The sequence below is a fragment of the Ceraceosorus guamensis genome (assembly GCF_003144195.1).
Source record: "Ceraceosorus guamensis strain MCA 4658 unplaced genomic scaffold IE81scaffold_28, whole genome shotgun sequence".
Lineage (NCBI taxonomy): Eukaryota > Fungi > Basidiomycota > Exobasidiomycetes > Ceraceosorales > Ceraceosoraceae > Ceraceosorus > Ceraceosorus guamensis.
In genome coordinates this window covers 78,307-90,989 of record NW_020290023.1, presented here as the reverse complement: position 1 = coordinate 90,989, position 12,683 = coordinate 78,307, and the positions used below count along the sequence as shown (strand labels likewise).

At 55.8% G+C, this 12,683-nt stretch overlaps 3 protein-coding genes across 3 annotated transcripts; 2 read left to right on the top strand and 1 right to left on the bottom strand.

Annotated features, from left to right (window-relative positions):
* The first annotated feature begins 3,027 nt into the window (after positions 1-3,027).
* Positions 3,028-7,417, top strand: IE81DRAFT_120859 (RhoGAP-domain-containing protein). The gene is made up of 3 exons (XM_025510176.1): positions 3,028-3,311; positions 3,410-3,639; positions 3,708-7,417. The coding sequence occupies exons 1-3, from the start codon at positions 3,083-3,085 to the stop codon at positions 7,182-7,184; spliced, it is 3,936 nt and encodes a 1,311-aa protein (XP_025369713.1). The 5' UTR covers positions 3,028-3,082; the 3' UTR covers positions 7,185-7,417.
* A 525-nt stretch (positions 7,418-7,942) lies between these two features.
* On the bottom strand, positions 7,943-9,782 carry IE81DRAFT_323309 (hypothetical protein). The gene is made up of 4 exons (XM_025513900.1): positions 9,274-9,782; positions 8,974-9,172; positions 8,534-8,839; positions 7,943-8,395 (listed from the first exon to the last, which is right to left on the bottom strand). Exons 1-4 carry the CDS (start codon positions 9,411-9,413, stop codon positions 8,156-8,158), a joined length of 885 nt encoding a protein of 294 aa, XP_025369712.1. The 5' UTR covers positions 9,414-9,782; the 3' UTR covers positions 7,943-8,155.
* Positions 9,783-10,252: 470 nt separating this feature from the next.
* IE81DRAFT_323308 (hypothetical protein) lies at positions 10,253-12,584 on the top strand. The gene is made up of 2 exons (XM_025513899.1): positions 10,253-12,406; positions 12,499-12,584. The coding sequence occupies exons 1-2, from the start codon at positions 10,742-10,744 to the stop codon at positions 12,529-12,531; spliced, it is 1,698 nt and encodes a 565-aa protein (XP_025369711.1). The 5' UTR covers positions 10,253-10,741; the 3' UTR covers positions 12,532-12,584.
* The last annotated feature ends 99 nt before the right edge of the window (positions 12,585-12,683 follow it).

The window sequence follows — 12,683 nt, the reverse complement described above, 5'->3', positions numbered from 1 at the left end:
GGTAGTGATGAAAGTGCACAGCGGGTGCGCAGCGTCTCTTCCGCGCCATTCAGCAAATTTAATGGTGACTCGAAAGACGCGGTCGAGAAGCAGCGCAACGTTCTGACGCCATCAAATTCGTGCCAATAAGCATTTGGGCCAATCACAACTTTGAACAAAGTCTCTTCCGCCATCATTTCGGGCCAGAGGTGGGCACTGGCCACCCACACTTGCGAAGACGTGTTTCTCCCTTGCCCCTCCCAAGACTCCTGCGAGCGTTGCACGGACGTGTTTGCAAGTGACAGTGCAGTCAGTTCTGGCCTCGCGCGAGGGCCTTGCCAGTCCGAATTATGCTGTGAGACTTGTAGAGCAGGATACACCACAAACCTACAAATACATCAAGTAAGGGCTCGCACTGCCACGAGCTTCAGGCGCCGGACGGTACCTGGGCAAAGCTTTGCTTGTGGGTACCTTCAACAGTGCACCTAGGGTGAGCCCACAAAAGCCAGGGGAAAGAATAATGAACGTCTTGTGCCACAGCAGTCACGCGTTCCCTTATGTCCTGAACAGAAACGTCTTCTGCAAAAGAAGTGAAACGGCTTTTTGTTGGTCATGTCGATCAGGAGTGTGGAATTGCGAAGTCGGCCTTTGGCTCACGCCTCTCGCTGGATGTGACATGAGGACGCCGCTCCGCCGCAGCTTCGGTCGACGCATCTTTGATGGGCTGCTGCAGACGGATATCGGTAGAGATACTTCCGCTGTGGCCTCGCATTGACAGACTGGAGTCTCACCGCCTCTTATTACGAACACGTCTCTCGAGCCTGAGCTCACTGAGCTGTTTATATTTGACAGGTCACCTGAAATTGAAAGACTACGTTGTATGCAATGGTCGGGGGCCATGCATCTACAGTAGCTATTGCCTACCTTGGGGCTGTGATGTCGTGCGCCGGTGATTTCTCGGAACCAATGAGAGAGATCATGTAGGGCCTGCTGATGCGGCGGCTTTTTGTGAATCATACATCGTCAATACGGTCGGAAGCAGAGCTGACCGGCCTGCAGCTAGCAAGTTGTCACAATCGAGTAGTATAGTGCTCATGCAGCATGCAGCTGCATGCTGGGTGAGTCTTGGGAGAGTTACCCCGATCTCGTTCTAGATCTGCAAAACAAAGATTCGTGATTATTATTACTACTACTATTATTGTGCTGGACAATCAGCAGCAAGAAGCAAGAAATAGCAAGCCTTGCTACAGCACGCGAGCATGACAAATTAGGTCACTGATCTATCATCTTCACTGCTCTCGCGCCTTTGCTGGTGCATACTGAGTTGCGCGCGCGACACGATGCACCTCATGATGATGCATGGTCCTGCGGCGTTTCGCGGAGGCGCGCCTATGACACTCTGACTGGTATGGTGCTCCGATTGATTTTTCGACTTCCGGTCATGCATTGTGCTGCGCTGAGCCCCGCCCGCCCACGTCAGCGCATCTACACTCGTGACTTGTGTGACCGCGTACTCCGCCTGTGTATGATGGCCGGGATGGTCTGGATCGTGCGGAGGCCAATTTCTGACTGTACAGGGAGCTGACCAGGGACGCACTGCTTGCTTGCTGGATGCCTGCGCATACGCCTGCCTGCCCCCGCTTCTCTCGTGCGCGTGCGCGTGCCCTAACACCACTTCGCTGTGGTCATCACATGAATCTACACACATCGCACAGCATCGTCCTCAGCCCTTTCTACACTCGCTCCCAAGCCTCGTTTGGCGAGAACGTGATTTCCGAATCTCATAGAGGGAACCACTCACTTCGACGCACGAAAGTGTCTCACCTTAGCACTACTACTACCTACACCGCGTGGCCATTGGCGTCAGCAGAGCTGGAGCTTCCTCGGCCGCGCGCACGACAAATCTCCGCCATCGCGTCCAATCACTACCTGAACGCTGGTCCAGCAATACAGAACAGGCAATTGGTTGCGATCCACTGCAGATACTCGAAGTCATCTGTGCTCACGCACGCTCCGCACTGCCTCTCAAAGCCGAGGGTGCGAACCTCGCGCACGCATCTGAGTCGGGTTCTCACCGGGTCACAAGTCACCCGCTGAAGCCCGGTGCCGCTCAGGGCAAGGCCTAGGCAGGTTGTAATTCATTCTGCCAGCGAGCAGGATCAAGTCATCCAAGCATCGCAGGACTCGCATTCAGGACTTCATTTGCGCCGCCTCTCGAAGTCTCTAGCGCTGATCACGATGTCTTCCGACACTTATAATCAGTCTAGCAACGCTGGTGGCAGTTCGAGCCGTAGAGGTAGCACAATACTAGATGGTGGCGGCGCAGGCATCTCGCGCACTCGAGCAGACGATACAGCTCCTGCGAACTTTGCCGGAGTGGGTGCTCTTCACAGGCCACCCAGCATTGCGCGCATGTCTGGCCCGCAAGGAATCGCAAATGCGCTCGGCGGCTCAGCGACCGGGTCCGGTCGACCTACCAGCGTGAGCATGGTTCAAGCGGCATCGGCTCCACCTGGCGCATCATTGGATAAGTCTCCACTGGCCCGGTACGACGACGAAAGACTAAACGGGATGAGCTCGTCAGCTACGTCAAGCTCGAGCGTTTTTGCGCCCCCGCCCCGGAATCCTGCGAGACAAGATAGCATGGTGGCGGAGAGCGGCCAAAGTCTTGATGCAAGTGCAGGTTCCGAAGGCTTCAGACGGCCTTCGATCCCACCTCGCGCCGGGTCTTCGCCGCTTGGCACGAGACCAGTCCCGCCACGCATAGACACCGCAAGCCCATCTCGCGCGTTCAAGCCACGCTCGCCGACCAGGGATGGCCCGCCCCTCTCAGCCGCCACGCAAGGCACGACCTCGACAGGAACTACAATAGCAACGCGCCCTCCAAAAGATCGTGGAGGATCCGGGCCCACTTCGTCCAAGAGAGATCAAACATGCGATGCCTGCGGAAAGCCTATGACTGGACAGTTTGTTCGGGCGCTCGGAGTCGTGTATCACCTGGACTGCTTCCGTTGCAGGGTAAGTCGAGATCAGAAACAGCTGATCCGCTTCCCCACGGCAAGATCGCCCTGCTCACGTCTGCGCACTCTATGTTCCCTGCGCCATGAAGGACTGCAACAAGGTCGTGGCAGCCAAGTTCTTCCCAGCAACCGACGAAATGGGGCAGTCATCTCCCTCCAGTAACAGCGGCGATGGGCTTGAACGCAAGACTAGCCCCACACAGGCTTCTGGCAAGCTGTTCCCCCTTTGCGAGGTGGACTACTTCAGGCGTCTTGACCTGATCTGTGCCAAGTGCAGTGGTGCACTTAGAGGTAGCTACATCACAGCATTAGGTAAGTAATAGCTACAGCGACAAAGAGGCATGGATGAAGGGTTGCAATGTCGACGGATGATCCTGAACGACCGGTGCTCCTCCCTTTCGGCCTCACAGGCAAAAAGTTTCATGTCGAACATTTCACCTGCTCCGTCTGTCCAACCGTCTTTGGCCCGCAAGACTCGTACTACGAGCATGACGGTCAAGTCTTCTGCCACTTTCACTACTCCTCCAGATTCGCCATCAGATGCACTGGTTGCCGCACTGCCATTCTCAAGCAGTTCGTCGAGATCAACCGAAACAATCGCGATGAGCACTGGCATCCGGAGTGCTACATGATACACAAGGTGAGCCTGAGGCTCATTTGCGTCGTGATGTCATTGCCGCTAAATCGCCACACTTCTGTCACGTGTAGTTCTGGAACATCAAGCTCTGCCCGACAGGGTCCACACCGAAAGACTCCGCCCAAATTGCTGCCGAGCCCACAACTCTGCCCGGAGTGCCAGAGCCCTCCAACACAGGAGTGGCACCTGCATCTTCGCTGTCGTCTTCGGCAGATCCCACACCAGAGGCATTGGAGACCGAGGCGCACGAAACACCAGCGAGTCTCAAGCACAAGCAGCGGCTCATGGAGGAGCAAGTGTATCGCATATGGACCGTGCTCAGCGCCTTCGAGGAAAGCTCGGCTGCTTGCATATCTGACATGCTCCGGAATGTGAGCAGCGGAAAGTATCTGGGGGGTGTGCGCATGGCAGAGCGTTTCATTTTGCACGTCGAAATCCTATTCTCTGCCATCGACGACCTCGAGCGGGAAGCGCGCAAAGAAGGGGCAAAGGGAATATCGCACATCAGAGAAGCACGCATGCTGTGCAAGAAGATCGTCAATTTCTTCTCGCTGCTGTCACATACTCAAGAGACTGGTGCGCAGCGCATGGGCATCACGCAAGAGCTTCTTTCGTTGGTCACAGGCCTGGCGCACTACCTGAAGATTCTAATCAGAATAGCCCTGACTGGAGCCCTCAAGCTTGACAGAGAGTACGATAACAAAAAGGCCATCTCGTGGTTCTTGGATCAACTCGCTTTCCTTGCAAGGGAAGGCCACTCAAATGGCGATGCAGGGTCCGAGAGCGCTAAATCGCCTCGAAGCGCAAGCGGGCACGGTTCGTCCGCAGATCACGGTGACACTGCCGTTGATGGCCGCCCGTATGGATATCGTAGCTTGCCCCGCAGTACTAGCGCCTCAAATAGCGAGGGTGGAGAGAGCGCAACGGACCTTTGCGTAGCTTGTTCGCAGACTGTTGAGGAAGAGTGCGTACGGATGGGCATCAATTTGCGCTGGCATATGAGCTGTTTGCGGTGCAAGACTTGCCGGCGAGTAGTGCATCGAGAGCCTGGCTCCTCGTCCAGGTCCAAGTTGCCAGAACCGGAACAAGCCGCAGACGCACCAGAACCGCTGCCTCTGGGTCACTTCGCGCTCGAATCTGTGAGACGAGGTCTTGAGAACGCAGCTGCTGGTGGCAGCTCCGCAACTTTGCCGTCATCAGGATCGGCCTCTTCTACCGGCTTGCTGCATTCGCCGTTTTGTCCAGACTGCGCACCCGCGAGCGTTCGCCGAGGTTTCGAAGCCGTCACACGGTTGGAGCAGTATGCCTTCTTGCTCAGGGTTGCACTCAATCGTCTGTATGCGCTGCTCAAGAAGCGCGGTGTGGTGCCTGCCTCACCACCTGCCTCACAGCAGGTCGAGCTTGTGCCAGAGACCGCCGCACAGCAAGCGCACGATCTGTACAAGGACGAAGATATCAAGCGTGTCAAACCGATGGGGCTCGATCGCAAGCTTTCTACGAAAGCGAAGGTGCCGCACATGTCCACTGTCGTTGGCAGCCCTTCAGGACAGCACACGCACACGAGTTCTATCCAGCAAAGGGCGTCCCCGACCGAGATCGCGACACAGCAAGCCGAGTCGCGGCCGTCCCTTCAGCAGCCGAGGAGCCCTTCGCCAGGACGTTGGGATGGCCAGCAAAATCAATACGGACCGGGTAGATCTTCTCCGCAAAAGAAGCTTTCTTCTTCCCCGGGTACTTCGTCGAGAGACCCTTCGCCGAGCAGGCAACCGGGCGTGCAGGCGGGGCAAGCCCAAGGCGGTCGGCCACCCGCACCTGTAAATCAGCCGCCACCTGTGCCAGCCCAGCAACATCAGCTCCTGTCACAACAGCAATACCGGCAGCCACACGCACCTGGCGCAATCGTACCGATCAGGCCAGCTTTTGCTCGGCACAACACCGATGTGCGGATTCGAGACGATGGACCTCTGCGTCAGCCGTCTGGCGACGAGGTTGAACCGCACGCGTTGGATGCGGTCACCTTGGCAGACATTCCACAGTTGCTGGAGGCGGAGCAGTTGCGGGAGCAGCGGAGAGCCCTGCCTGAGGGCGTTCGAAGCATTGCTGAGCTCTCTGCGCTTGAGCTGTTCATCGTGAAGCACATGGCGGTCATGATGCTACAGCAAAGCGCATTGAAGGACCTGGTCAATTTGGATGATCTCGTCGACGTCATTGACATGCGCAAGAACACCTTCTGGGGTAAGCTCTTCAAGGGAGGCAAAGATGACAAGAAAGTCAAGAAAAAGGGCGTGTTCGCCATTCCTCTGGAGATCCTCGTCGAGCGGAGTGGCGCTGACTCTACGCTCGGAGCTTCTGCCTCTCAGCTGCGTATTCCTTCCTTCGTCGATGATATCGTCTCCGCGATGCGCCAGATGGACATGTCTATTGAAGGGATCTTCCGAAAGAACGGCAACATTCGACGCTTGGCGACGAGTGCCGAGGCATTGGACAGGGATAGTGCCCAAGTCAATCTTTCAGACGACAACCCAGTGCAGCTTGCAGCTCTCCTGAAGAAGTTCCTGCGCGAGTTGCCCGACCCCCTCTTGACTTTCAAGCTTCACAGGTTATTCGTCATGTCTCAGAAGCTAGAGCCAGAATCGGAACGTCACCGCATCATGCATTTGATCACGGTGCTTCTGCCAAAGCCGCACAGAGATACGATGGAAGTTCTGTTCGTCTTCTTGAAGTGGGTCGCTTCTTTCTCTCACATCGATGAGGAGACGGGTAGCAAGATGGATTTGCAAAACTTGGCAACCGTGCTGGGCCCGAATATCCTGTACTCCAAAGGAACGGACCCTGCCAAGGACGAGACGTTCTTGGCCAACCGTGCTGTGCTCGATCTACTCGAGCACCAGGACGACTACTGGCTCGTGCCCCCAGGTCTGGATGTTGCTCTCCAAGACCGCGACCTGCTTAACAGCTCTGCTGAGTTGACGTCGAGGGACATTCTCAAGAAGTGTGAGAAGCACGCCAAGAGGGTGAGAGCGACGACAGTATCGACGCCGCAGTACACTCGACCGGTCGCTGTTCCAGCTCAAGGCTCGAATCGATGGGGCGATAGCGACTCTCATCGGCACCAGCCACACCTCCATGCGCCTCCGTCCATGAGAGCCGTGGGTCCTGCCGAGTACGGAGCAAGCTACGGACGGTCCCAAGGAAGCAATGGACACGGTAGCTATCCTCGAAGCCCTGTCAGCGACGATCAGCATCATCGCCAGCCTATGCCCTGGAATGCTGCGCACGGCGGGCAGGGCCAGGGCCAGCCACAAGGAGCGACGCCCTATAGCAGCCCATCTCAAGCAGCCCGAGATAGGAATGGAGCTCCGATGGATGGCTCGTTCATGTCTAGCAATTCTTCGCAGCAGCATTCGCAGCAAGGCTTTGCGTCATTTGCCGGACAACAAACGCCAAGTCGCACGGGCACGCCTCACTACTCGAGTCCAGGCCAGAACGACGCGAACGGTGCGGACTATGCGCATCATCCAAGCCCTATGGAGCAACGGTCGAATTGATACCTACAGCTCTCTGCAGCTCGTCTCTACACGAAGTTTGCGTCTTTCCTCGACTGGTCTAAAGATCTTCTATGCCCCATCTCCAGGAATGTGGCCCACCCTTTTCTCATCGTCATGAAACTCGTCTCTGATCTTCTTTCACCTTGCCAAGATTTACAATTTCCATGCCCTCCGTGGCGTGTCCGCAGAGTCTTGCCTCCCTCAACGCTTACATCATCTTCTCGGGCCTCGTTGCAAAAAGTTCTTTTGTCTCCCTCACTCTGCTCAGCTTTTATGCGGCTCCCTTCTTCACTGGCGCGTCAAAGATTTGATATACATTCATTTCACTGTGCTTGTCCCCAATCCCCTTCGGCTCCTAACTTTGTTCTTTCTTTACAAACCCTACCTGTCTCGGTGGCGAAAGCGCCTCTCTACGTCGCTCCGTCGGTACGCTCTTCTTCATGGGGTCACGAATCTTCCCGTCGTCTATGTCAAATGCAACAGATTTTTATCCATCTGTACCTGCACGCACATGACTGCAGTCGCCCTTGTGCGATACGTATCCGCCCCAAGGATCCACTTGTAGATATCTAGCCCTTTCTGCGCGCCTGCGCGGACGCCTTCAGTGACTGAGAACACGTGTGTGACAGCATTTAAAGTGCGGGCCAAGCTGGATTGTGGGAACACATACGATGATTCAGACTGCCGGCCAATGTAACCCGTTCATCAACCGAGGCACGGGTGATGGGTGCCTCGGTAGGGCGACGAGCGGACAATGATTTGATGTTCAAGTCGAGCGTTCATTCTGATGATCTCATCGTGCTGCAGCTAGCTACATGAGAATGGATCAAGGAGCAAAAAAAAGGGGATGGAAAACTGGACAAATGATGGATTTCCCCCTTCCCTCTCCTGAACATTCTCTGCCAATCCCTCCACTGATGCTCGTCTCCGCACAGACCAGGACAACCTCGAGCGGAAACGAAAAGCGGGGCTCATGTTGTAGCCTGCGCACTCTTGCTCTGCAATCTCCACCTCCTCAATTGACCCAGCGCTTCCTTACCCGTAAGAGTGGCCACAACTCCGCCTAGCGCTAACCAAGGCAGCATTTCGAATAGGGTCAGACTCCACCAGTACACGGCTGCCAGGCTTTCCAGGTAGCAGAGCGAGAGGAGCAGGGCGATGATGGAGAGGCTTGGTGCTTTGAAAGAGAGGGAAGGGAGCAGGATGGACAACTGTTCGAGTTCGCGTCGCGCAGCGCAAGCAATACGAGAGAGGGAGAAAAAGAAAATGAGAGTCGAAAAAATCAGCAGTCGGGACCCGATGTATGGCAAGGAAAAAGATCGCTCTTGATCATTGGTCGCCCAACTCACTAATCCCAGCAGTACTGTCCAAGGAACGATCAGAACCGCACCGGCCCAAATGGCGCTCAAAGATTTTGGAGGCATCGAATCTGCCGCTGGTTTGCCGAAGGTGTGGAAACGAGCAGGCCAAGGTTTGAAGCCTTGTTCCTGTTCGAGGCGAGCCCTTTGAGTCAACTGGGTGGAGGTGGTGGGCTCTGGACCTGGGAGAAGCAAGTCTAGTAGGTGCAGGTTGAGAGGGTCGAGAGAAGGGTCGGCGCTGCCTACGAGGATGGATACGGTGATGCTTCGACCCAGATGAGACAATTTGTCGGGTTTCTGCGCGTGAAGAGAAGCCCCGATGTGAGTCTCGAGCCTGATACTCGTTGATGCATGGAAGATTTCCGCTTCCCAGAGCGAACGTCTAGTGTAGTAGTTGCCGCTCCCTGCGCACTCAAGTCGAGATTGCTCACCAGAGAGTACACCGCTTTTCCTCGTTTGATCGCTACGGCATTGACAATGCTCTTTCGTTTATCGTCGTCCACCTTGACAGCTACTTGATCAGGTACAGCCACTTCTCCATTCGCATCCTTGACGGAAAAGGACAACCTAAGAATTTCATCTGCGGCCAAATTCTGTCTTTCGAGCTTAGGCGTCGAAGTGGCTGTGAAACTGATGACGTGAATCGTGTGGGGTTGATGAACAGAATTCAGACAAGAGTGCGGGGCTACAAAAAGACGAAGAAGCACAGAGCTGGTCAAGCTTGCACGCACCTTTCTGAAAGGCGCGTCGAGCCTCCGTCTAACGAGGTGATGCTCAGCTTGGCATCGGTGAGCGTAAAGGAAGCGCCGAGTACGCAAGTTGGAGCTAGAGCTGCTAGAGCAGCCAGGGTGTGGAGCCGCAGTAAGCGCATACTATCGCCCTTGATCCTCAAGATGACCGGTCGGATCGCGCTGCTCGTACCGCTATCGGCCCTGTACGCTTTCCAATGTCGGCACTCAGCACCCCAGATCGAATGTATAGCCGGGTGCGAGGTTTTGCAGTCACCTATGGAAGGCCTGAGGCTGAGCAAGCCCAGTTCTCGTAGTACGTCCAAGCTAGGCTCGCTTGGTGTCTTTTGTAGGAGTCTGAACTTAAGTCAGAGGGTCGTCGCACGAGCTGTTGTCCTGATACGGATGGCGAATGGGCAAGATTGGGTCACAGTGGGTGCGAGCAAGATCTGCGACTCGTTGAGCGTCGAGTCAGAGTGAAGTCATGAGTGGAGTCCTGCGAACGCAACATGGATGATGGAGCTTCCAAAATGCGGGCAGATGAGGCGCGTGCGCGGTGCGTCGCATTGCCTTCCAGCAAGGCGCCCCCAGGAGTTATCGGCCGATGCGCATCGCTTCACGTGACTTGTTTCGCATCGCTCACTCGCCCGCCGCGCGCAAATGACCTCGATTACTGCGCGCGATTCAAGATTCGCAGCTCGAGCAGCGCGATGGCGCGAGCGATGTGAAAGGTGAGCTGGACCGCGCGGCACGCGGGATGAGCCACTCATCATCATCATCAGCGCAGAATGCATGCTGCAGGCACATGACACCGCGGCGGTAGGCGGTGTGATTTTGCTGCAGCAAGCCTCGCGACGATCTACGATTTTTGATTGTAATTTGAAAGCCGCGTGAATAAGCTATCCCGGTATCCGGTACCTATATATGCTGCAAGGCCGTGTGTCGTGCAGATGGGCTGTGTTGCATTATCTGACACCAAAAAGGATGTCACAAATCGAGAAGTCAAGACGACCCGCCCGCCCTCTGACTTCTGACTTCGGAGCGCTTCGAGATGGGTATACATAGTCTCGAGTGAATGAATATACCACTGTTCGCCTTCTCGAGTCATCGCCAATCGTCGATCAAAACGGCGCGACCTTTTGCCTTGATGTTCGATCTTGCAAACAGGCATCGAAAGCGACAACCATCCACACATCCATCTGCAATCGCTTCGTGACAATCACAATCTACATGTCTCCGATCAAGACTTGTTCTTCTTGAGCTGATCGACTCAATCGGCAAGGGGTAGGAACGCAAGCTGAGGAAGCGCCACGCGAGGTCTAGATGTAGCTTGCACCTTGCACGATCGCCACTCACCACTTCGATCTGCCAAGCCCCATCCCGCCCGGCTCCAAGCCCTTCATCCTGATTCTCCTAGAGGGCCCCCACAAATTGTGCCTCAAGCGTTCTTCAAGATATCATCTCCGCCACGATGTCCATCGCAGCGCAGATCAATGACACTCGGCACGTACGGCACGTAGACGCTGGTGAGGCGAGCCAAACGAGCACTCTCAGCGCTGCGACTTTCATGAGCGCACTGTCCACCTTTGAGGATCAAGAGCAACATGCGGGCGCAAGTGACCAGCAGGTGGACGAGTGCGCCTTTGGGGCTGGATCGGACGACGTTCAAAACGGCACGCATACACCCAGAGCACCTTTGCAACATGACGCACTCGTCCCCTCGGCTTCGAGGAATGGGGACAGCGCAGTGCAAGGAGGTGCTGACCCTCGACTTCAAGATCAGATTGCAGCAGAGCCGATGCGCACGACACCGCTACCGTCAGGAACATCCGCTGTCACCCATACAGCCATACCCACAGCCACAGCCTTGGCCTCCACTCCTGCCGCTTCGACGTCCACTCTGCTCTCTGCCAGCCACACCTCTAGGTCGGGCAGTGCCTCTCGAGGACGTTCTCGGCGCGCTCGAGCCTATTCCAGCTCTTCACTTTCCACCCTGACTCGTCGACGTGCGCGATCGCCTTCCCTAGGTTTAGGGCTTTCTTCTCACATTTCTAGAAACTCTTCGTTGGCTCCATCCGAAGAGTTGCCGGGATACACGGCGAGAGGAGCTGATGGATTGCCAAGGTATAGCCATAGCGATACGATCCGCTGGGAAGTCGGGCCGGATGATGGAAGCAGTGGACAGCGAAGAGAAGATATGGAACCGGGCCATGTGTTTGCTCTAGCTAGACAGGCCGGATCTAGAGTTTTGCAGCGCGCGGCTGTTGTGGCGGGAAGCAGATTGGGACTGGGACCTAGAAGAACATCGGCGTCGGATCAGCATGCGGACTCCGCTAGCAGATCCCTTTCAACCTCCAACCCTTCCCCATCCACTCCGAGTCAATCAAGACACAGACCAACAAACGTCAGATACGTCGTGTTTGTACCTGCCCAATCACGAAATGGTTCTTGCTTTGGCGCCAACAATTCGAGCTTGCGAGTAGCTGTACCTGCTCACAGGGTCGTGTATGCGCCTCTAGACTCGCGCAGGCCCACACGCACCAACCCAAGATCTTCCGATCAGGTTGCGGGTTCCGGGATAAGGGGGGAAGGCAGCGCATCGCAGAGCGGATCCACATCCACGAGTCGAGCATCCAGCGTTCGGGAAGAAGCGGTGCTGAATGCTAGAGCGGCTCAGCTCGTCGCGCGCATCAAGGCGCGCTTACGATCTGTTCGAAGTCCAGCCAAAGAAGAAGAAGAAGCCGATCCAAGCTCGGCCGCGATGATGAGCGCTGGTACGCCCGACGTTGTGCTGCGGGAGCATGGCGAAGCGAGGACCGCACCTGCTTCTATGCACAACATCACACCGCTCCCGACGCCCCAAATGAGCAGGTCAAATAGTCGGACGGCTGAGAATGTCGGACGAGCGTCCCGAAGATTGTCTAGCGACGCTGCGGCCAGTAGATCCTCTTTTCGACCCAGGTCGAGCAATAGCGTATGGGGCGACGCGGCAGGTGCGGCCTATCGAGCTCGACAAGAAGCTGCACTTGCACAAAGTTTTCAAAATCGACGAGGGTCGCGCGAGTCTGCTTCGAGATCGTCCAATGGAATCGTAAGACCCACGATGAGCAATAGACCAGCTACCAGTGCCGGTGAGGTGAGCCTCAATCATAATATCAACCACAGAGTGGTCAACGACAGCGAAGCAGAATCAGCTTCTCAACTTGAACTCTCCTCACCTTCTTCTAGAGGCCTAGGTCCCGGAAGATTTTTACACTTTAGACGTCAGAGCCAGACGAGCTTTCCCTCGACATCCACATCATCTTCAATAGCTCCGCTTGGCGAAAGTAGAGCACCGGCTCCAGCACGTTCGCCGGCTGTCGTACTCGTATAATCCTACCGTCATTCCTGCGCTTACTTCTTTCTCCCCCCCC